The sequence below is a fragment of the Nicotiana tomentosiformis genome, chromosome 7 (assembly GCF_000390325.3).
Source record: "Nicotiana tomentosiformis chromosome 7, ASM39032v3, whole genome shotgun sequence".
Taxonomy (NCBI): Eukaryota; Viridiplantae; Streptophyta; class Magnoliopsida; order Solanales; family Solanaceae; genus Nicotiana; species Nicotiana tomentosiformis.
The window spans coordinates 64,580,672-64,605,561 of record NC_090818.1 but is presented as its reverse complement, the minus strand read 5'-3'; the positions used below and the strand labels follow the sequence as shown (position 1 = coordinate 64,605,561).

General features: G+C 38.7%; 1 protein-coding gene and 1 pseudogene across 4 annotated transcripts in view; one reads left to right on the top strand and one right to left on the bottom strand.

The window, feature by feature from the left end:
• The window catches only part of LOC104093959 (uncharacterized), a 39,104-nt gene that overhangs the window by 13,628 nt on the left and 586 nt on the right, over positions 1-24,890 (top strand). Inside the window, exons 9-21 of one of the 4 annotated variants that reach the window (XM_070181629.1) lie at positions 913-1,044; positions 3,420-3,566; positions 3,877-3,963; positions 4,239-4,361; positions 4,474-4,591; positions 4,696-4,821; positions 19,726-19,860; positions 22,120-22,268; positions 22,374-22,514; positions 22,885-23,208; positions 24,049-24,167; positions 24,461-24,569; positions 24,646-24,743. In XM_070181629.1, coding sequence (XP_070037730.1) covers positions 913-1,044; positions 3,420-3,566; positions 3,877-3,963; positions 4,239-4,361; positions 4,474-4,591; positions 4,696-4,821; positions 19,726-19,860; positions 22,120-22,268; positions 22,374-22,514; positions 22,885-23,208; positions 24,049-24,147 — 1,581 coding nt within the window. In that variant the 3' untranslated portion in view covers positions 24,148-24,167; positions 24,461-24,569; positions 24,646-24,743. Of the gene's footprint in view, positions 1-912; positions 1,045-3,419; positions 3,567-3,876; positions 3,964-4,238; positions 4,362-4,473; positions 4,592-4,695; positions 4,822-13,263; positions 14,171-14,808; positions 16,542-16,629; positions 16,749-16,846; positions 17,320-19,725; positions 19,861-22,119; positions 22,269-22,373; positions 22,515-22,884; positions 23,209-24,048; positions 24,168-24,460; positions 24,570-24,645; positions 24,744-24,890 lie in introns of those variants that run through there. The other 3 variants (XM_070181628.1, XM_070181630.1, XM_070181631.1) reach the window with 3 other exon arrangements.
• LOC138895053 (ethylene-responsive transcription factor RAP2-7-like) lies at positions 5,412-6,160 on the bottom strand (annotated as a pseudogene).

Here is a 24,890-nt window from a genome sequence, read left to right as displayed (position 1 = left end):
ACTCTGCTATGCTATGATTTGTTGGATGCTATGACCCCTAGAAGGTCTCCGTATCTCGACTTCTTTGTGCAAATTTGTATAGAATTCCAGGATACATGACTTTATCTCATGCTGCTCCTCTGTGACTCCTGTTTCTTTGGTTTTTTTAATCTTGTCAATGTTATATCTCCTTTGGATATTAGCCATTTTATGAAGGAACTTTGCATTTCTGTCCCTTGCTTGAGCCACATGCACCTTGACTTTTGTCTCCAGGAGATTTCTTCACATCTAGCAATCTCTTGTAATTCCAGTTCTAAGCAAGTCTTTGCATGAGTTCTTCTTCAGTCATTTCTCTTTCCTCTGCTTCTCTGTTCACTTCTATGATCTTCCGGAGTAACTTACCCTTTCTATTTTCAGATTCCCATATTTCATTCTTTCATATCTCTCTTTAGAGATGCTAGTTTATTAGCAAATATAAAATCAGGTCTCCCATCGAACAGGTAAGAATCCACCATTGCTTTACCATCTCCATAAAGCTATCTGCCTCAAGGCACATATTTTCAAACTTGAAATATGAGCTTCTTGCCTTCTTCTCTCCCACTCTCCACATTGTAGTAAGATAGAGCTGTGTGATTGAGGATCTCCTCCTGATAGGTAATATCTATGTCTTTATAAACAGGTCTTGAATGCTTGAACTTATTCTAAACAAAACATATTTTCAAGAGTAAAGGTACTGGAGATTACGAGTTACCTTGTTGAAAGCCTTATTTATTGCTAAAATTTTCATACATCTGCATCCTCGGCAATCAACATCATTGTGTCATGCATGGTATAACTTTTCTTCTTTCTTTTTTTCCTTTTGCTTTTCGTCCTTTTGTTCATTGAAAGTAATTTTTCTCTGATTGCTTATCTTTTTCCTTTTGCACATTGCAGGACGGTGACCGATATTTCACACTGAATATTGCGATTACAGAAATATTTTTGCAACTAAGTTATGGGTCCAAATTATCTCCTGCATTGTTGGAAAGATTTCTGGAGTTCATCGAGAGTTCTCTATCTGAAAAGGTTGGTGATGTAGAATTTATAAAAATTCAGCACAAAAACATTAAGTTCAGCTGGTTGTAATATTTGTGCCTTTGACTGAGAAGCAAGCCCTTTATTTAGTTTAGAGAAATAGAAAACCTGGGTGTTAAATTAGAGAACTAAAGGACAAAAGTGTTGATGTGGGGTTAATATAGGATATATTTTGAATGATAATGGTGTTCCAGGTTCTGTTAGAGTTTGGACAGCTCGTAGAACCCAGAGACAGGGCATATGAGCAGGGGATAAGAGAATCAAGACCGACAAAACACATGGCAAGAAGCAGAAGAACAATACAGGAAACAGATCACATAATATTTCTGAAATATTTTTTGGCTAAGGTCGACTGAAAAACAAAGCATTATATGCTTCATAAAGGAAAATTGAGGGAATAGTAGCTTGGAAATTAAAAGGGAATGGGGTAGATCTGAACTCACATGGAAGGGGGTTATCTCAAAGGACCTATAATAAAAGACCTACAATCTTAGCTTAAAAAAAGAAAGAAATATCAGGAAAAAAAAGGGAAGCTAAGAATCCATAAGAATGTCACCAACTAGTAGGGATTATGGCTTAGTGTTGTTGCATTGGAATTAGGTTCAGGTGGGTATAAGTGTGGGATTTAGAGTTTTTAGAGGATTCATAAATTGCTTTAAAGACAATTACTTTACCAATATTGGAATTAGTGGGCCTGAGTAGAGGAATATATAAAGGATTCGTATTGCCTACCTCAATTAGTTTGGAATTGAGGCCTAGTGGATTGACTCACTGATTGATTGATAGCTTGGTAATTAAAAGCTGTGAACCTATAAAAGATTAAGAATTTCAGTACTTCATAACTATATCATCTCGAGGAATAAAGACTCGTCCATAATTGTAATTTGAGTAAAATAAACAAAACGTTTAATGACGAGATACTGAGTGCAGTTCATAAAATAAAATCGTGAAGCATCACTTATCCAATCGAAGTAAAATCATAATATCCGTGTTGGAGTACTTTATGGCTTCACAGCGATTTATTTGCACTCTGAAACAGCTCTTTGCAATATGTAAACTAAGTTATGTACTAATATGAAAAAGATCAGATTGGTAAAATTGCACAAACAATGAAAATAACGGCAATGACAGCACCTGCATAGCCATAGTGAAATGTGAAGGAAACTAAACAGCAAAGACGAGTAAAGTTTAAAAGAGCGTAGGAGCTGTATAAATCCTCCACCCCATCTTTCCACTTCTTATGACTAAATACATGCTCTAAGAGACCGAATATTCATTGTGGATTGGATCCTTCTCATCCTCAAAGACCAGATGTCAGTTTGCCAGTAGTTGTATTTAAATCCATCCCACCCTGTGTCTTAAACTTGGCTGAGAGCAGAGTACAAGAACGGGTTTTCTCTTCCTAAAATTACAAATTTTTCCTTCTATCAGAAAAGGCATTTTCAATTTAATATTATTAAGAAGATGGTAGAAGAAGATCTTTTATATGCTCAGATTATATTACATGCACTTTTGAGTAAGAAAAATTGTAGGAGCTTTTTATCTTGCTGAGTGTGGTTTCTCCCTTAATTGCTCAATCAAGATCTGGTAGGTTTGGTTTCTAAAGACTAATAGGAGTGTTTACATGGTCAGAGCCAATCGTATAAGTAAGACCTTTACTCTGTATGCAGAGAACCATAGATAGATATCTTGCTTCAAGGTTAACAGGTGTAATTTTAGGTCTTTCAGGAAAAACTCAACGAGCTTAGAAGCAATTCCTGTTAAGAGCATGTTAGATGGAACTAATTAAGAAAAATTGTTCCCGACATTTTTCAATTATTGTCATTGTTTCTTCAATGTTTGCTAGGTTTGCAGCCTACCTGCATGACTGGTGAAAAGTTGTCTGCGCTCTGTTCTCCTTCGTTGCTGAATTCAGTGAGCTTGTTTTACTTGCCCCTGTCTATCAAAAAGAAAGAATAAAATGTTTACATGAAAGAATGATACTTAAGTCGCATTTTCTAACAATTTAGTAACGTAATGCAGGTAAATCCACTGACAATAGCCCTTCACAACAGGAATGAATAAATAAACTAGCTTTGGCCATAAAATTAATGCACAATGTGTAGAGCTTGAGATAAAAATCTGAACTTTAGTCATCATTACTGCTTACTTATTAAGCTCAAAGCTAAATTCTTAGAAAGCTCAAAGCTAGATTTTAGTAGTTAAGTGGTTTTACCCCAAAAAGCTTCTAATCTTTGAAAATTTATTCTTTGCTTTTTTCCAGTTTTCTCTCTCCTGTTTATTCAAGTTGTCTCTTTAGATGAGTATGTGTGTCTTAGCCCTAAATCCTGATGGTGTGCTGTAATAGAATGCCTACCACGCTGCAGATTTGCAATGGCAGAGAGGCCGGTAAAGTTCATCATGAGAAGCATTTAGTTCCACTGGTTGCTTTTACCCCAAAACTTATTATGCAAGTGTCTGGTACTTGGAAGTCTTTGATCAATGATGGTGCTTGGAAGTCTCGTATCCTTCAGGTTTGCGCAATAAACTGGAAACCTATTCTTCAACTCAAGTGTCTCTGTAGTAACTTCTTCAATTTGTTTTTCTTGATTTATGGTTCAGTCTTGTCAAATTTCGAAGAACTGTAATTTTCAGTTTTAGTGTCACATATTAGAGATATTGAAAAAAATGTTATGATGTGGAATATCTCTATATTCTGTAGGCATGTCCTCTATTATTATCTGTGTTTAGACCCTAGAATTATGATCCCCTTTTGATTTGTTTTTCATGTGTTAAATGCTGCCAGTTTTTTGTAGTTGTATCAAAATTTTCACTTGATTGCAGGCTTTCATGACAGTTTTGCAGAAATGCAGTCCAGAGTCCTCAATGAAATTGGCTTGCCTTTCTGCTGTTGAGGAAATGCTACTTCCTGTAAGATTCCTATCAAATGAATGCACATTTTTCATATTCCTAGCATGCCTTTGGAGTGTTCACATTTTTATTCATGATAACTCCTTGTTTTTAATTGAAGGGAGAACTCCGTTTGTCTGGTTGCTGTTATTTGTTTAATTGAAAGAAAAGCCCTGTATTAGCAGTCATCAGAATGAGTAACTGGATTAGCTTTTGTTGCTAGGCAATTAGCACAATGTTGATGTGCCTATATCCTTTCTTCGTTGAATCTAATGTCAAACTTCGTGTGATTGTAGGAGCAGGATTGGCTTTATCTGGATTCTAAGGATCTTGAAATATTTAATCATCAAATTGCATGGATAAGGGAGCTTCCAAAGCTGTTAGTCCTCTTAGGTGATAAACACCCATTACATGCAAAGGTACCTACTTAGCTATATGAAATTTATGGCATATGCATATCCATTTGTTCTACAAGTTTTCATATTTAGCTGAACCATCATCTTTTGCCTCCTCCATAATTGCCTCTTGTAGGCTGTGTTGCGTCTTCAACTTCGTCTTGGACAAGCTGCTAGTTTGAATGGTCCACTGGCAAAAGAATATGACAATATGCAGCACATAATACGAGATTTTTACTGCACCTGCCTCGATGGTACTTAAGATTCATTCTGATCTAATTCCATATTTTATTTCTTTCATATTTCTTAATCCACATTATTAATTCCTCACATGCTAACCCTTTTTCTTGCACTGTAGGAACTGTAAGCTATGGTCCGTTCATGAGGCTTCCTAGAGATATTCAGGAGCTCTCAATATGCTGCCTATATTACTTTTCTTTCTTGGACACTGTGCTACTTCAATCTTTAGTCTCATGTTGCATATGTAAGTTTAACTCCTCGACATCACTGATTTTATCTTCCTAACTAGATGAAAATACCAAGGTCTTTTACAGAACTAACTGGCGCTCAAATTGTGAATTGTTTGAAGTGTGTGACCATCTAATCTAAAAGTATACGTTTAAGCTGTTAGAGAGAGCACACTATACATAATTATCTCTTCAACACGCCCCCTCACTTGCGAGCCTGATTCTTTTTCGTGGGTCAAGCACGTGAAAAATCTTTTTGATAATGGGTGGCGGTGAGACTTGAATCCATGACCTTTACCTACTCTGGTACCATGTTAAAATAGAAAAAATAACTTCTCATTGACTTTGTATGGTTAGGTAAACCATTTGAGCCATGCTGGCACTGGGATTTTCCCATTTGGCTAGTGTTTCCATGTTGATTGTCAGCCCAATTTCAGATCAAGATTATGACCCGTGCCTCCAATATCAGCATCACAACTTAATACCCCTTCCTATGTTCTTAGCTCAAAATTGGTGACTGCGTCCCTCCCCTTGCATTTTATAGCAGCCTTATCGTATGCCTTGCAGCTTCTATCTTACTCTCAAGCTCAAGTTAGTCCAAGATAGATTACTTCTTCCCAAGAAGCTGCCCCTTCCATGCGTCCCATCATCCACATTTATGCAGTGCGACTCCCCCTGTATTCGAACTTCCTCTGGAGAAATCAATGCTCTGTCGACGAAGTATGTGCACAAACTCTTTTTTGGTGAAGATCTTCTTCATAATCACTGTTGTAAAATTGATATCTAAATCAAATACTTGGAATTTAATTGCAGCACGGTCAGATGCGCTAGCTGCAGCGTATGCAATGTTAAATCCTCTAAGTGAACTTGTTTTCCACAATCCTAGATGTGGAATTTCTATTTTCCAGTCCTTCGATAGAATGAAAAACTCCATGGTATTGAGAACTTCTTTCACCTGTAATCTCTGCTGCGGAGATATAGTGCTCACCTGCTCGTAGGAAGCATTGTAATTAGCCGAGAAATCCAACCACTGCTGCTGCCGAAGCTCAGTGTCTCCACTCACCAATGGAAACAACTCCTTTGTAACAAACCACCACGATTCCCAGTCCCTTCAATCCCTTGCCTATCGGCTTTCAGTATATCAAATACATAACCATCGCAACAATGATCCAAGCATGAATATTCATCGTCACCAGCAGTACTGGTCGTTTCAATGTTAATAATGGAGGAATCGGAGGTCCTAGAATTCTCCATTTGGGTGAGTGATAGTTCATTGAGCTTCTTTGACGCCATTTTCCCTGTAAGGGAGATGAATTTTACTGGAACATCTTGAAAACTAAGATTAAGGTCAAACATCTCAAATATCCACTAAAGTATGTCCAAATGGGCAACACAAAATGAAGGAATTATAGAATAAGAAAATCAAGAATGCAAAAGAGCAATTAAAGTATGGGGAATTTGAGTTGAGTATCAGGGGTATAGAAAAATGGCAAGTGGGTTGGGGGTGGGAGAAACAAGGAGGGTATCAAGAAAAAAGGAACGTTGTCATACGCGCTACACAAACACATTCCTTGTGTATGTCCACATCCAAATATATATAGTGAGAGGATAGTGATGAAATGAGAATTACATTAGTTTTTGTACGAAGAAGGATGAACGGAAAGGGGGTAGCCGGCTATGGAGGGAGGCAATCACCAAAAAGAAGAATTAAAAAAGAACATATTGGGCTTGCGGGCGGCACACATTGGCTGGTACTGCCCGCCGGTCGTGGAAGCTACTCGAGTCTCTACCAAGACGATAGAGGCTTCAATGGCATATTGAATTGTTTGAAGTATGTGAGTATCTCATCTAAAAGTTTAAGTTGCTAACAAAAACATACTTTTATATGTCCTCAACAAAAATATTGTATTGTTTTGCTTAGTTAAACAGTGAGAGGAGTGGCCCCGGAAACTTATTTGGAGAACTAATGTACCTACTAATGTAGCTTGTTTCAGTTGGCTGGCAGCTTTAAGAGCTTGCTTGACACAAGAAAATTTAATGAGAAAAGGAGTACCTTTGTGCAATAGATGTTATCTATGTAAAAATGAATGTGAGAGTACGGATCATCTATTTTTGCATTTTACAGTGGTTAAAGTTATATGGGATATGTTCTAGTACAATCTTGTTGGTGTAAGTTGGGTTATTCCAAGGACCTTGAAAGAAACATTTTGTCATTTGGAACAGTGCAAGAGTTAAGGAATCTATCAAGAAGTTCTGGAAAATGATCCCCCAATGTATTATTTGGAGTATTTGGAAGGAGAGGAACTCAGAGATGTTTTGATGGAAAAACAACTCCCCTACAAATCTCGAAATTTAGATGTTTGCTTAATTTTTTTGCTAGGTGGAACCATTTTGATGTAGATAATCCTATTTTATTTCTTGATTTTGTAAGCTCCCTGAGTAGTTAGGTGGATATGGTTGTATGTTCTGCAGATTTATCTCTTTGTGATCAGTTTCTGCATCCTCTAGATGCTTCTATTAATGAAATATTACTTTATCTGATAAAAAAAAGAGAGCACGGATGTGGGAACTAGAAACTACAAAATAGAAAAAGGCCCATTAAAGGTGAATGCTTGAAGCAGCACTCGTAGATGAAATGGTGATAGAGGAAGGGCTGGATAGTTGGTTGAGAAGTTAAAGTGTTGGCTAATACATAGACAACCCCTTAAAGTTGGCGCCAATTTTTATTTTGACACCTCAACTGACCCTTGTACCTATTAGGCAATCCAACACTCAATCAGATTGTGCCTATTGAACACTTGGTCTCAATCTCTCTTCAAAATGAAGCTCGTGTCTGACACGGGTGTGGATCTAGAGGTCGGTTCCTTCGAGATGTAAATTCTAAGATTCGGAGATACGGATCCTAGTACTGATACGGGTGCGGGGAACCTACTAAAAATAATTTAAAAAAATAAAAAAATAAAAAAATCTCTAAATTATGAGAAATTTTGTGGAATACTTACGTATAGCTTGTAAAGTGTGGATTTTTGTTTTTTATTCTCAAGTCGTAGATAAGAAAAAGATTGATTTCCTAGATAAGGTATGCTATTTTCTTCAAATTTAACCTAGTTTTGGTTCTGATTTCGGGAATCAAATTGTATCTCGTCTTGAATTTTTCCGTCCGTTGTGATCAAAGTGCCCAAAATTGTTTGACCAAATCCGGTACGGATCCTATATCCACACCCATACTAGTGTCATGTCGAGACGGGTGCGGCACCTAAACTGCCATGTCGGAGCAACTTAGATTTTAATAACTCATATAAAGACAAGCACATGACTTGGATACTAAGAGGGCACTTGAAAATTGAGTTATTTGCCTACAAAATATTCCCCGTACAAATTGGCCATTCTCCTGAGTTATGTTTTCGAACCACATGTATTTGCTCTAAAGCTCACTTTCTGGATATGAGGACCTATTAATCCGGTGTAAAGAATGTCATTGACTACAACTTGAATAAAATCATCTCTAGAATCAATAACCATGTACTATTCTTTTTAATTTAGGGAGAGTGCAACCTTGACGGCTCCCACATTTAGTTTTAGGCTTAATAAGTGGTTGTATCTTTTGTAGTGAAGCTGTAATTACTCCACTTCTCGAAATATATGGATAAAGAATATCTACAACATTTCCTCGTGCCTGAGAGGTTTCACAATATGTGTTTGCTGATGTTGATGTAATTTAACTTTCTACTATGAGCTATAACATGCAATCTAGTGGTTTCTCCAGAAGTGGAGTACTATAGCTTTATTTTTTTTTAATCGCAAGTTAGATGATTCTGGAGATAAGTTTTAGTAAAAATAAGGGATCAAATTGCTGATGGACAATTATAATAATGGTAATGATTTCTTCCCCTCTATCTAAGCGTTGGTGGGCAGAGTTACCAGGTACCTGTGCTGGTGGGAGGTAGAAGGTACCAATGAAATAGTGGAGGTGCACGCAAGCTGGACCGAATAACACCTTCGTCCCCAAAAAAAACCTTTCGTTTGGAGCAACATTCCTGTATGTTTTGGTTTTTTATTAGTTTGGGTTTTTTTTTGGTTAGCGTTGTTAAGTTGTAGTGCAAATCAAATTTTGGTACCAATGGAATAGTGGAGGTGCACGCAAGCTGGACCGAATAACACCTTCATCCCCAAAAAAAAACCTTTCGTCTGGAGCAACATTCCTGTATGTTTTGGTGTTTTATTAGTTTGGGTTTTTTTTGGTTAGCGTTGTTAAGTTGTAGTGCAAATCAAATTTTGGATCTAATGCAAGGGAATTAAATTTTGGCTTTGTACCACTTCAAGGCAAACCAGATCTCATATTCCATTGTATGAACATGTCATCCCATAACAGTTCACTTTTCCAGATAGATATCTATCTTTGTAACCTCAATGTAGGATTACAGATTGTATGGTATGTTATAGATGTATATTGTCTGGCATAAAATGGTAAATTGATGTGTATCATCTCAGTGCGCTATATATTAATGTGTGATGGCATCTAAGGATGACCTATGGGTCGATGAAGCTGGAATGAAGATCGTGTAGAATTCACTCTTCTAATTTTGGTCTTTAGGTTATGAAGGACTAATGGACTGCTTCATTATCCTTAGTATGCACTTTAACCATATCTGGAGCCTTTTATTTTTTTTTGATAAGGTAAATTGTATTAATCAAAAGGGAGAGAACTCCCGTATACACGAAGTATACCAAAGACGTAGAGAATTTACATCAGAACATGATTCTCTACAAAAAACGCCCAATCTTCTATACAAGTAGGGGCTAAATGAGTGCACCAAAAAGCGATCAAAGATAAAAGACTATTCTTAAAATGTGAAAAAGGAGACTCAATCTCCTCAAAAGCTCTCCTATTTCTCTCCTCCCATACTACCCACATGAGAGCTAACGGGGCGAACTTCCACGCCTTCTGCTTTCTTCTTCTCCGAAAACCGCCCCAGCTATGTAACATTTCCTTTACAGTGCTTGGCATCACCCATTGAACACCAAAAAGATTCAGGATTGCCTTCCACAAAGTAGAGGACACAGGGCAATGCAACATAAGGTGATCAACTTCTTCCCCTGAGCTTTTGCACATGTAGCACCAACTAACAAGTGTAATTCCCCTCTTTCGGAGATTTTCAGCAGTCAAGATCACTCCCTTTGCCGCTAGCCATGCAAAAAAGCACACCTTCGTGGGCGCCCTAGGAATCCAGATCGAGGAGTATGGAAAAGTGGTCTCCTCTCTCACCAACATAGTCTGGTAAAAGGAATTTACGGTGAACAAACCATCGCCACACAAGTCCCATCTCCAAGAGTCACAGGATGGCTGAAGCCTGTCTTGCCCGTATAGCAGCGCCAACAAAACTTGGAGCTCCGCAATCTCCCAATCTTGCATGTTCCTCCTGAATGAGAGGTCTCATACTACCCCTTCAAGCTCCTTGCGAATCTGTTGGACCATCGGTTCTTTCTGGTTTGAAACTCTGAAGACGTGGGGAAGGAGACCTTAAGAGTATTCTCTCCACACCACCTATGATTCCAAAAGTTGATTCTCTTTCCATCTCCCACCCTGTAAGTGATGTTGCCACTGAATGCTTCCCAATTCTTCATGATACTCCTCCACATGCCACACCCGAAAGGTGTTGTGATCGCCTTGGTCCTCCAAACCCTCCCATTGAGTCGTACTTTTCTACTATGACCTCCCTCCATAGAGCATGCTCTTCTACCCCGAATCTCCATAACCACTTCCCCATTAAAGCTCTGTTAAAAACCCTAAGATCTTTCACTCCAAGTCCACCCCACTTCTTTGGGGAAGTGACTGTCTGCCAATTCACTAGATGAAATTTTCTAGTTCCATCCGCCGCATCCCACAGGAAGTTCATTTAAAGTCGCTCCAGTTTTTCTGTGATGCTCACCGGTGCTTGCAACAGTGATAAGTAATAGGTGGGCATACTCGATAAAGTGCTTTTGATAAGCACTTCCTTACCTCCTTTTGACAAATGACGTTTCTGCCACCCTGCTAATCTTTTTTCAACCCGTTCGATCACTGGATTCCAAACCTTAGTATCCTTATATGAAGCGCCCAAAGGGAGGCCCAGGTAAGTAGTGGGAAGGGAACCCACCTTGCATCTGAGAACACCAGACAAGGCATCAATATTAGTAACCTCACCTACCGGAAAAATCTCACACTTGCTGATGTTGATTTTGAGTCCTGATACTAACTGAAACCACTGCAGGATCTGCTTCAGGTAGGTCAACTGATTCATGACGGCATCACAGAAAACCAGTGTGTCATCCACAAAAAGCAAATGTGAGACTCTTCGGGCATTGAGCACCCCAATCGGAGCTGAGAATCCTCTCAAGAAACCTCCGCCCGCCGCACGATCCATCATCTTGCTCAAAGCATCCATCACTAGAATGAATAACATGGGGGATAGGGGGTCACCTTGCCTGAGACCCCTGGAGCTGCCAAAGAAACCACACGGGCTACTATTAACCAGGACAGAGAATCTGACTGAGGAAATGCAGAACTTTATCCATCCCCTCCATCTTTCCCCAAACCCCATCCGCATCATAATGAAGTCCAGGAACTCCCAATTGACATGGTCGAAAGCCTTCTCAAGATCCAACTTGCATAGTAAGCCGGGTTTTCTATTTTTCTTTCTGGAGTCTACAAGTTCATTTGCCACCAAGGCATCATCCAGTATTTGCCTACCTTCCACAAACGCATTCTGGGAGGATGAAACAGTCGTGTCAAGTACCTTCTTAAATCTGTTGGAAAGCACTTTAGAAATAATCTTGTAAATGCTCCCCACGAGACTAATAGGCCTGTAGTCTCTGATACAAGATGCACCTTCTTTCTTAGGCACAATAGTAATAAAGGAAGCATTGATACTTCTCTCGAAAACACCATTCGCATGGAAGTATTCAATGGCTTCCATCAACTCCCCCTTGATGGTGTCCCAGAAGAACCGAAAGAAAGCCAAGGAGAAACCATCAGGCCCGGGGGCCTTATCACCAGCACAACACGACACAGCCTCGTGCACCTCCTCCTCCTCGAAAGCCCTTTCTAGCCACTCGTTGTCTCCCTCCCCTATATGGTTGAACTCTATTCCCCCCAAAGTCGGCCTCCAACTAACTTCCTCTTTATATAAGTTCTCATAAAACCCCGTTATCGCCCCTTTTGTCTCCTCCTCTCCCTCAATCCTCACCCCATCCACAACTAAAGACTTTATGAAGTTTCTCCTTCGATTTGCGACCGCCACCCTATGGAAAAACTTGGTATTCGAATCCCCCTCCTTTAACCAGAGCACCCTCGATTTTTGCCGCCAACTAGTCTCCTGAGCTATTGCTAACTCGACTATTTCCCTCTTAACCTCCCTCAATCTCTCTTTCTCAGATTCGTCTAACTCCCTCGCCCCTTCCCCTCTTTCTAAGTCCCCCAATTCATGCATAAGCTCCCTCATTTTAACCTCTACCCTCCCAAAAACCTCCTTATTCCACCTAATAATATCTCCCTTGAGCAATTTGAGTTTCTTCGAAAGACGGTATGAAGGTGACCCTGATACCCCGTAGCCTGTCCACCATTCTTTCACCTTGTCCCCGAATCCTGGCACTTTCAACCACATGTTTTCGAATCGGAAGGGAGCACGCACCCCCTCCCTCTGCATCCATCTAGCAAAATAGGCAAATGATCTGAAGTCAACCTGGGTAAAGGAATCTGCAGCACATTTGGCACCAGCTCATCCCATGAGGGAGATGTCAGGAATCTATCAAGTCTAGACCTTGTGTTGGAATCCTCCCTGGCCCAAGTAAACCTCTCCCTGGCCCAAGTAAACCTTTCCCCTAACAGAGGAAGGTCAATGAGAAAGTGATCATTGATGAAGTCAGAAAACTCCTCCATGGCCTTCGAAATCACACTACACCCTAATCTCTCCTCCGGGAATCTAATAGTGTTAAAGTCTCCCCCTAGAACCCATGGAATGTCCCATTCCCCCATAATATTGGCCAGTTCCTCCCAGAAATTCACCTTGGACCCTTCCCCTACCGGCCGATACACTCCCCCAAATCCCCACTCCACCCCACTCACTCTATCTTTGACGAGAGCTGCCAAAGAGAAAACTCCCTTCCTAATCTCCTTTACCTCCAAGCTTCTATCATCCCACATAAGTAGAATGCCTCTGGCACTTCCCGCTGCTGGGACCCAATCATATTTCACCCAACTACCTCCCCAGACACTTCTCACGATCGCATCCGACAAAACTTCCATTTTGGTCTCCTGAAAACAAACTAGGTTGGCACCCCACTCCCTAACTCCCACTTTGATGATGGCCCTTTTGTTTGGGTCATTCATACCCCTGACATTCCATGAAAGGATCTTAACTTCTATAAGCAACAATAGCCCCCATTTCTTTCCCCACCCCCCCAGCCGAGGTCCCTTTCTCCATGTCACACACTCGACCCCTTCTCTGATACACCACTACATCCCCTATTTTATTTTGATTAACACCTTTACCCAACTCCCTCCCCGCGCCTTCGTAACAAGGCTGTTTCTCAATCTCCCTCAACAGTTCTAGCACCCTATCTTCCTTCCCTTCAAAAGAAACACCTAAGAACTTCCCAAAATTTAATAGTTTATCCTCCATCCATAAGGACATATCCTCTTCTCCAATCCGTGACGAAATTGGACATGCGTCTTCTGTAATTACCTTTTCCTTGCCCCTACCGGAGGAATGCAAGACCATAGCATTGCTAGTAATAGGAACTCTGGGTGCCGGGTGGATCATGTCGTTTCTTTGAGAGGCACCAACCTCAGGAATTAATGCTTCTCTTGGAGGAGATTGTATTGTAACCTCAGCACATCTAAGCACAGTGGGAGATGATGGGGCGATGGAGTTGGGTCCATCAGAGGCGGGGGGCCGTGGAATAACACCGCCAGCTTTAGCCGGTGCTGCCCCTGGAACAGTAGCCGAAGAGGGGCACAAGCAGTGTTTAGAAAAGCGATCGCTTCGTCGCTTTAAGCGCGAAGCGACGCGACGCGACTCAGTGTCGCTTCTAGCTGCCTGAGGCGACTCGACCTAGGGAAGCGCACGCTTCAACGGAGGAAGCGACGAAGCGAGCAAAGCGACGAAGCGATCGCTTCTGTTAAAAAAGCGACATTGAGTCTGTTTTTTTAAAAAGATGGCCCTTTTTTAAAAAGAGGGCCCTTTTTTAAAAGAAAAAAACTTTAGGTCTATTTTTTTTATACAAAACAGACCCTAAATTGAAAAATTGGTCATTTCTTCTTCTCTCTTCTACGATCAAGGTCGACCAAAGCCTAGGGTTCTTCATCAACATTTCTGACCAGTCCAGGTAATTTTCTTCTTCTCCTTTCTTCTTCTCTTTTTTTTCTTTCTTCTTTCTTTCTTCTTCTTGGTCCCGTCAGAATCTGTTTTTTTTCTTTCTTTTTCCTTCTTTCTTCCTTCTTCTTTTTCGTTTATCTCTGAGACTCTGACAGTCCAGTACTCCAGTTTGCACTGTTCAGACTTCAGCGACTTCTTCTTCCCTTTATCTCTAACCCATTTTGTTTTTTCCCCCTTTTATTCTTCTTATTTATTACTTTTAATATGTATTTTAGTATATGTTATATTTTTCAGTTTATTTGATTTTTTTAATGTATATTTCAGCATATAAAATTAATTATTATTTATATATGTTATATTTTTCAGTTTATTTGATTAATTTTATATGTATTTCATTTTAGAAAATTAATTATTATTATTTGATTTTCTTAATGTATTTTTCAGTATATAAAATTAATTATTATATATATGTTATGTTTTCAGTTTATTTGATTAATTTTATATGTATTTCATTTTAGAAAATTATGTATGTTATATTTTAGTTTATTTGATTTTTTTAATGTGTATTTCGGTTTATAAAATTAATTATTATATATATTATACGTATTTTCAGTTTATTTGATTATGTATTTTCTTATATCTTAATAGGGATTTCAAAATGTCTCAAAGATCGAAAGATAAAGACCCGGCTTGGCGATATGGCGATAGAGTTAATGAGAAGAATACAAATATTGTATGCAAGTTTTGTAACAAGATTACAACGGGTGGAATTTATCGCTTTAAATTCCATCTTATTGGTGGCGATAGAAACGTCACAAGTTGTCCGAAATGTCCACCGGAGGTGAGGGATGAAATAAAGAATTTTGTTGAGAAGAAGAAGGAGCAAAAAAATCAAATGAGTCATCAACCATTGGTGACCAATCTTGATGATGATGGTGATGATGATATTGAAGAATTGTCACTTCCAACAAAACGGGGAAGAGATGCAATCTCTTCAAGCCATGGATCGACGGGTACGAGTAGGACTAAAGGTCCTATAGATTGCTATTTCCCAAAGAAGCCGGAAGGAAAGAGCGGTGGAAAAGATGTACAAAAAATTGCTAAGGACATTTTGAGGGATCGTGCAGTTAGAGCTTTTGCACGATGGGTCTATGATGCTGGGCTCCCCTTCAATTGTGTCAACTATACTGACACTTTTGGAGACTTTATTGAGGCCGTTGGTCAATACGGACCTGGAATGAAGCCTCCCACTTATCATGAAATCAGAGGTCCTTATCTAAATAAGGAAGTGGAGGAGACTAATAAAATTGTGGAGGAACATAAAGTTGCGTGGAACAAGTATGGCTGCTCCATTATGATGGATAAGTGGACGGCAAGAACTGGGAAAATGATTATTAACGTGTTGGTGAATTCTCCCAAGGGAAGTTTGTTTCTTGAGTCCATTGATGCTAGCGACTCATCCACTGACCACATCAAAATGTTCACCTTATTTCAGAACACCATTGAAAAGATTGGCCCAAGCAAAGTTGTTCAAGTGGTCACTGATAATGCGAGTGAAAATGTGAAAGCGGGTGGCATGGTGGAAGGAGCGTACAAGAATGTCTATTGGACTCCATGTGCGGCTCATTGTATCAACTTAATCTTCGGGGACATTTTCAAGGAAAAACCCTTCTCTACAGTTTTTGGCCAGGGCGTTAGGGTACATTCTTATATTTCTCAGCGGCCCTTGTTATTGAATATGATGAGAAGATTCACCGGACAAAAAAATTTGGTGAAACCGGGCAAGACAAGGTTCGCCACTGCTTTCTTGACTTTACATAGTATCCACTTGCAAAAATCCAATTTGAGAAAGTTGTTCACTTCAGAGGAATGGAGCAAGAGTAAATTTGCAAAGGAAAGTGCAGGGAAAGATGTTGCACGCATTATTCTTTCTTATTCTTTTTGGAATAATGTCCTTCATGCTCTTAAAATTGGTGGCCCTTTGGTTAAAGTACTCCGTTTGGTGGATGGGGAGCAAAAACCACCAATGGGCTACCTCTATGAAGCTATGGATAGGGCCAAGGAGGCTATTCAAGCATCATTCACTGATGAGCAGAAATATGCAAAGGTCTTTCAGATCATTGATGCAAGATGGAGTGAGCAACTTCATAGACCTTTGCATGCAGCTGGACTTATTCTGAACCCGTCACTCTTTTATGATCAGCATGAGAATAATTCATTGGCTAGAGAAGTGTGGACAGGATTCCATGAGGTTGTTATCAAGTTGACCCCAGATGAAGACATGCAAGAAAAGATAGTAGATCAGCTTGCTATTTACAAGGCAGCTGAGGGACTTTTTAAGCTCCGACTTGCTATTAAACAAAGAAAGACGAAATCGCCAGGTGACCAAGTGCTTCTATATTTTATAGCTCTAACTTTAATGTATTTTTTATACTTATTAACTCTTGAATTTTTTTTTCACTTCTATAGTTGAGTGGTGGGACCAATATGGTGTAGAGACTCCGAATTTACAGACTTTCGCCATCAGAGTTCTAAGTTTAACTTGTAGCTCATCCGGATGTGAAAGGAACTGGAGCGTTTTTGAACACGTGAGAAATAAAAAGAATTATTTCGTGTTTTGAGATAAAGTAAATTATATCTCAATTGTCCCAACTCCTACTAATCAGTTGACACATCTTGTTTGCAGATTCATACAAAGAAGAGGAATCGACTAACCTTGAAGCGCCTCCATAATCTAGTGTTCATAAAATACAATAGAGCATTGAGGCGTCGCTACAACCACCGCAATCTAATTGATCCAATTCTTTTGGACAATATTGATGAGGCTAATGAGTGGCTAACCGGAGTCCCCGAAAATTGTGAAGATGAAGAAGTATTTGAAGGCGATTCTAATTTCACTTGGGGTGATGTTGCGGTTGCTAGTGGAGTTGGGGAGAATCCTTATGGTTTAAGGGGGAATACTTCAAGTTCAAGCTCGATTAGGAAGGGAAAAAGTGTGGCTACCACAAGTCGATCCCTATCCCTAATTGATGAAGATGAAAGTGATCATGAAGAGGAAGAGGAGGGGGAGGAGGAAGATGACGAGCAATATGAAGATAATAGAGGAATTCAAGATTTTGACAATCTTGAAGAAGAACAAGAAGAGTAGAAGAATAAGAGGTTGATTCTAGTAATTTAGTAGCTTTGATTTTGACAATTTGAACTTTTTGATTATTTATAATTTTATATTGTGTCTTTGCAAGGTTTACATTATATTTTTTAAGAATTGCGCTTCACTTTAATAAAGCGTGCGTTTCGCTTTGCGCTTCGCTTTTGAAGCGAGGCGAGCCCTTGTCGCTTTTTTGCGCTTCTCGCTCTTAAAAACACTGGGCACAAGTCCCTAGTGCTTGGTGAAGAAATAACACTGTGTGAGGCATCATTGGCAGAAGAAGGAGGAGTGACTGCTCCCATATGTTTAGGAGCCTTATCGGACGCAGCTTGATATAAATTGGGGCCCTTTGGATCGATTCTAATAGAATTGGGAAAAGTTGCTGGGCCCATGTGTGGAGGCCCAGGGACTATGCTTGCTGAAATCTTTCCCGACCCTATGATTGTTAAAAGAGTACCGACCCATTCTACCTTTCCAGCCCGCATCACTAACCCATTCACGTCTTTTCCTCTGGAGCCTTTTATATATTGATTTGAAGGTTGTGATCTTTATAAAACCAGACTAAAGTATGGCCTTTGAAAATTCCTTCTGTAGGTTCTTAAGCATTTATTAGTTTGTTTTGCAGCTAGAACTTCAGATAGTTGAGGTTTATTTATTGCTGCATACTTTACATTTTGGTAGACTTGCAGTGGGGAGGGAAATATTTGTCCATGTGAGTTCCCTTTGCTGTAGAACGTGAAACTAGGAAAATGTAGTGCATACCTTATTTATTGATAAATCAGAAGTATTCATTAACGTACACCAAGTTGGTGTTATCTTTAAAAAAGGTGATATGATACAAGTTTGCATTAAGCCTCCTAAAGGTTAGCCTACTGTTTATAAAAGGCGATTCCTCTTACACAGTTCTCTTAACTCGCAAAAATAAATTCCTAACGCCTTCTCTGTCTCTCTCTCCATCTCCGTTTTAACAAAAATATATGAAGTTTGTCGTCTTGCATAACTTCTTTTTCCTAGCCTACCTGAATTTAACATTTCTGCCAAATGACGAACTCACTGAATGTTAAAACTAGAATTTATAGATGCCCATAACTTCATAACAGAAAATGTAATAGAAGGTGATAAGTTTCCTTTCCGTGTTGTTTACATGCAACAAGAATTAACAAAATTTCATGTTTCTATCCTTAAGTTGCGTACTGTCAAAGTAGCATCGCCACTGCACAGCACATGAAGAATGCTTCCTTTTCCTATACGCTAGATCTCCATGATGTTCAAAAGGGACTTGTGTTACCTGTGAACAGGTGAATGTGATATGATTTCACCATAAAACAAGTATGGAGAATTTCATCTGAAGATGCATTGATGAATCCATTTCTTCCGCTTTTCCCGAGTTATGTCTAGTTTACACATCATGCCTGGTACCCCACTCAATCTAGAATCCATATGACTGGTATCCAAGAATTGTTTCGCTCTGATGGAAGGGTTTCGTGAAGTGGATATAGTTCCCACCTCTGCAATGATCTTATAAAATCATCACCCACCAGACTAAGGCCAAAAGTTATTTGACATGTATTGCACCTCTTTTCTTCTAAATCAACACAATAAACATAAAGTAGAACTTAAACACTTCTCAAAAGTACCACTCTGATCAAACTGGTTCAAGCATGTCCATAACATCAATTTTCATCACTTTCCAGCAATGCTGAGAGAAAGCTAAATTGAGGCCATCAGTTTTGGTGCCTTTATCGAGAATAGTTCTTCACCACTATTTCCATCTCTTATCCTCAAATGGAAGCTCAAGCATTCCTTTTCAGTCAACCTAATCCGTCTATTTCCTACAGACTGTTGTCTCCAATCCACGTTCTCATCGCAAGTGTTGATAATATTGTATTATGTCATCGTGAGTTTCATCTTCTTCCTCCAGAATATGGTCATCGATTGTTAGCCTTTTTAATGGAGTTTGTTAGTGCATATAACCAGAAGATTTTTTTTAAGGTTTTCATTGATCTCCTCGTAATCTTATATTGGATTTTCATGGGTGTTACCAATGCGTCAGTGTGTTTGTATGTACTGTAAATTTGGACCTGAGTTGATAAGAGTTTGGTCCATGTTCTTTCAGGCTGTGGTGGTTCTAATGAAAGACCTTATGGTTTGATTTGGTTCAAACAAATTTTAAATAAACGTTATCTTGTATCAGGAGAAAATGATATACCTTTAATAAATAAATCTTATCAAAAGATATAACTGTAATAAATAAATGGAGTTCTCTTTGGTACTTATCTAAAAGTGTAGTTACAAAAGATGTTCTGTCAAGATATAATCGAGGAAGCACAAATAGATATCATTTTGCTTTTTCTCTCTTGTATGAGTACTAGCAGTCATCCTCATGATATTATTTTGTCTATGTGCTTTTAATGCAGGCCACGAGTTGGAACCATTTATCCTTTTCCGAATAATAGAAGTTCTGCAGTCATCCTACAAAGCTGGCCATATCCAGATTGCAGATTATATTAGCTTCTTCATCACTTTGCTTTCACGCTTTCAAGTTTATCCTGGTTTTTCTCTATTCTAGTACCTTAAACTTAAGTACATACATATACCACACTCCCCCCCCCCCCGGTTTCGGAATCATGTTACGTGTATCTCTTATATATATATATATATATATTATATACTGTGGAGCCAAAATTAAAGTCAGATGTGCTGTTTGATCTAACTACTGGTGCTCCTTACTATGGATGGAAGCACAAAGTTCTTAAAGGAATCAAGTTTTTCCGGAAATGATTTATTCTGTTGGACCAATTGAACATGTGATTTCTCTGTTGTAGGAAAAGAAGCATCCTCTTTCTTGCTTGCAACCAAAGTACCAAACTAAAGTGTAGAGGGTTTTCCTGTATTAATACATCTCCTCTAGTTTAATATAACATAGAAGTGACAAGCCTAGCTTCCCTTGTTAAATAGTTTTACAGTAAATAATGTTTCTATAATTACCATGTTATATTTCCCCCTAATGTTTAACATTATATGTGATCTGCATAATAACTACGGTTTTGACAAAAATTGCCAAATTAACTATTCCCTCTTTAATATTATAAAATGTACATATATCTTTAACACAGTATCTTTGAATTTGCTGTTGAAGATGATTGCAAGAATGAAAAGGGGTATATTCCTCCAGGATCAATACTTTTATTTTGCGATATGTAGTTGACGCTTATGGTGTTTATAGCTAATGGTTATTATTAACAACTGAATCATATATAAACAAAAATTATCGGAAAAGGGTCTGATTGCCCCTCTACTTTCATTTATGGTCTGATTGCCCCTCTACTTTCATTTATTGTTCAATCCTATCCCCGTTATACTTTCGGTTCAGATATACCCTTGTTCTATATTTGGCCCTATTTTAACGGCAAAGACACATGGCGCCTTCTGAGAAATTGAACCAACCCAACATTAAAAAAAACCAACTCGACTCGTTACCCATAGTCTGCGCGACCCTATTCCCCTCTTACTCTTCTTAAAAACAAATCCCCCGTAAAGAGGTTCCCTTATGTCATACCCCAATGCTTCCAGACCATATCAGTTCTTCCCCTTGGTGAGAAGGCTTCAATAATAGACCCTTTTTCACATTCCATAAACCAAGCAATGCATTTGAGCCGCATATCAGAAGGTGTTGCCCCCACTGAGTATAATATGGGATTCTAAAACTCACCTTCCTTGACTTCAAAGGCGTGTTCCCAGAAAACAACCCCAAATTCACCATCTTAAATTGAAGTGGAACTCCTCAAAATCTATCAAAACCAATTAATTAGCACGTGAAAATTCTACATATAATTCAAGAACAATGTCAACAGCTCTCAGAGTAGAGATTCAAATTTGCATAAATGGTAACCATATAGTGCTTTTCCAATCATATCTCCCCTGTTTTCACCTCAGCAAAACAGAGCTTTCTACTTCCAATCATTCACTCTCAGATTCTCCGTCATCGTACAAAACCAATTTCCCATTACTTCAGCGATTTCCCAGAATTCAAAACAAACTCAGACACTAATCTCAGCCCAACTTTCGACAGCTCTGTTAGTTCCACTCAACTATTTCAACAAATACAACTAGTAATAATTATGAAAATAAGAAGAATTACAGAGGAGTAAGGAGAAGGCCATGGGGTAAATTTGCAACAGAGATAAGAGATCCTAATAAAAAAGGGTCGAGGATTTGGTTAGGAATGTTTGATGCTGACGTGGATGCTGCTATGGCTTATGATTGTGCAGCGTTTAAGAGAAACAGGGGAATAGGGTCGGCCGGGTTCTGGGTAACGAGTCGGATTGTTTTTTTTTTTTTTAATGTTGGGTTGGTTCAATCTCTCAGAAGGCGTCATGTGTCTTGCCGTTAAAATAGGGGCAAATATAGAACTTTGACGCACGGAAGGGGTATATCTGAACGGAAAGTTTTAACGGGGGGACAGGATTGAACAATAAATGAAAGTAGAGGGGCAAATCAGGCCCTTTTTAGAGAAACAGAGCAAATGTTATGGTCAGTGTGTTACATTGCATATAATGATGTTATTAGACTAAAAGACAGAATGATTCCCTAGTTTATTGATTAGCAATTTAACATTCAATAAGAAGAGAAACTGATAGAAGGATTACTGCAAAGAAATTGACAGGTATTGAGATTTGAGTATAACTAAGAAGTCCTTTCACTTTTCTGATGCAAAAGTACTTTCTCTTTCAGACATCACATTACTTGTTCTTTTGCTATGACCGATAGTTTATAAAAATTAAATCAGGAACCTGGATGCTTTTCTGCAGAAAAAATCGATCCTACTAAGAAGCATGAAGGGAAGTCAAATCGCGGAACCTTCAAATCAGTTGTTAGGGTTGTTTGTTCTTGTTTGTCGCAGATTGGAGATGATGTGCTCGTTCTGCAGTTGCTGGAGAAAGTTGTTCTCGATGCGATAGTGAGTTAAGCAGCAAGAGTTACTGTATTGATAGTGCTTTATTTTGTGATAATTGAACGTAATATTTCTCCAGCCACTGAGCTCTTGGTTTTATTTGTTCTGCAGTCTCACAAACGACCAGTAGATAACATATATGGTTTTATAAGATTGCTTATCACACTGGATTCAAAACCTACAAGACTTTCCGAGCAGACAATAAATAGATTAAGCTATGTCCTTCCGGAGTACTTCTTAGATGTTATGACTGTAAGTATTTATCGCTGGTTAGTTTCCTGTAACTTCATAAACTGTTTGTTATAGATCAGTTGATTACTTGTTGCTTCATCTTTCTATGGTGCTTAGATAATTCTCTACCGTTGAATTGTGGTTTACAAGAATGACAACTTCTAACTCTGACTTTATTGAGATTGGCCCCCGCAACTCCCCCCCCCCCCAAAAAAAAAAAGCAAGAAAAAAACACAAAAATGAAAGAAAATCCATGCTATCAGAGCTGTGATTTTGTGTTGGTAGGAACTTGTTCTTAATTTGCATTCTTGGTGGGATTTCGCTCTTAATTTCATTTGCTTGTAGTATCTTCAACTCATGGCTTTTTGTTTGTTTTTTAACTTTGATGTAGCATATTCCAGAGGAAGATGATGAGTCTTCTAAGATATTGATTCGACAGACGAGGCATTATTACCTCCTTCCTGGTTTTTTCCTACTTGATAGGAGTAACATACTGTTAAATCAGATATTGAAAGTGATTGAATCATTCATCAGTGCCAGTGTTTCAGCGCTTTTGCCTCATCAGGATGGTGCTTTGGTGAAGGATCATTCAAGCAGAATTCTTTCTATAGCATCTGTTCTCTTGCTTATGCATGGGGATGTTAAGATGCAGAAACTTCTTCTGTCATGCAAGACAGAGATTACGAATATATTACAAAGCATGCTCACGCTAAAGGTATGACGTCAAACTCTGAGCTGAAAGCTTTTCAATTCTCAACCGAGCTAGCATATAGTACGACTCATTTTGTAATTTATACTATGAAGGTTACTGGTCCCTATGTTTTACTTTGCCAGAATCTTGGTTATAAATGTTTTTTTGGATGCATAATAACTTCAAGAGCTGCAAGTGTTGCTAGCTCTTGTCCCTTTTAAACCGTGTAAATTGATAAACCGAAACTTTTAAAAAGAGGGGCCTTTAGTGCTGCTTCAAGCTTTCAAGAGTGTTAAATAGTGTGTGACCATCTCATCTAAAAACTTAAACTATTTTAGAGAGTATAGTTTTATCTGCTTAATTATGTGTCAGCATGCCCCTTCACATGCGAGCCTGCTTCTTATTCATGGGCCAAGCACATGGAAATTCTTTTTGATAATAGGTGGCGGTAAGACTCGAATCCAGGACATCTGCCTACTCTATTCAATGTTGAATAATGTGTGACCATCTCATCTAAATGCTTAAGCTGTTAGAGGGAGTACACATTTATCTGCATAATTATGTCTTCAACAAAGAGTAAAAGTTTCTCTTTCAGGTTTAATAACCCCCCCCCCCCCCCCCCCCCCGGTGAAGGGAAGAAAGGATCATTTACTTTTTGTATTTGTGCAATGGTGCTTGCTATATGTTATGCTAAGAACTAATTCCAAAAAGATTGATGAACATAACTTTTTGTATTGGTTTTGGTCAGTGCAAAAGGGAAAAAGAGAGGAAATGGGGGGAATACTTTGCTGTTTCTATGTTAATTCGACCAGCATTAGGCTTCATTTTGATGTTCGTTGCATGTAATCAATTTTGTGTTTGCAGTCTTCTGGGGATATTACCATGTCAATTGAAGAAAGACATAAAATTCAAAGTGCTTATGATAGACTGGTTGCAGCCATTAGCACATTGGAATACGACTAACCTGGAATAGCATGTTCGAGGTAAGTCTGCTTTTCTGCTACCTAGAGTGTGTGCTTGTACAACCCATTTTGTTCTTGAGAAGGCCCTTAAGAGCATTAATTATGAGAGTAGAAAATTTGACTTGCACGAATCAAGAGTCTTAAGCATGTTTAGTAAAACCTTTGTGATGTTTTTCCACAAATGAGGCTCATAATTTAGGGTATGCTTTTCTGCTTTATGAATTATTGACCAGTACCAACCTTGCTATTACATGCACTTGTTTGAGGATAGATGTTGAAGATGACAAAAGTTTGAATATTCTGCAATTTGATAGGGAATGTGGATGCAGCATAGCGTGGTTCTATTTTACAGATAGTTTATTTACCCTCTGAGGATCCATGGGCATTTACTAAAAACCAGTCAAGCCTTTCTTTTTAAATAAAGTAATACAATCTGCAATACAGGACAGAATGTTTCACTTTCTTGATAATCATCGATTGACATCTTTACTTTCTGCAGACTCAATGGAGTTCATGGTAAAGAAAGAGTTCAGCAACACAATAGTCATTCAATTTTCTTTGATGACATCTAAAAGCTAACATCTGCCAATAGAGTGGGTAAGTTGGATATTTATAAGACAGTTCTCAATCTAACAATGGACATGAATCATATGTAATCCATTATCCATATCAATTTTCATATAAATGCCTAAATTTACCTAGGCAATGGTATGCTGTACACTACGTCATGCATTTTCATGTCGT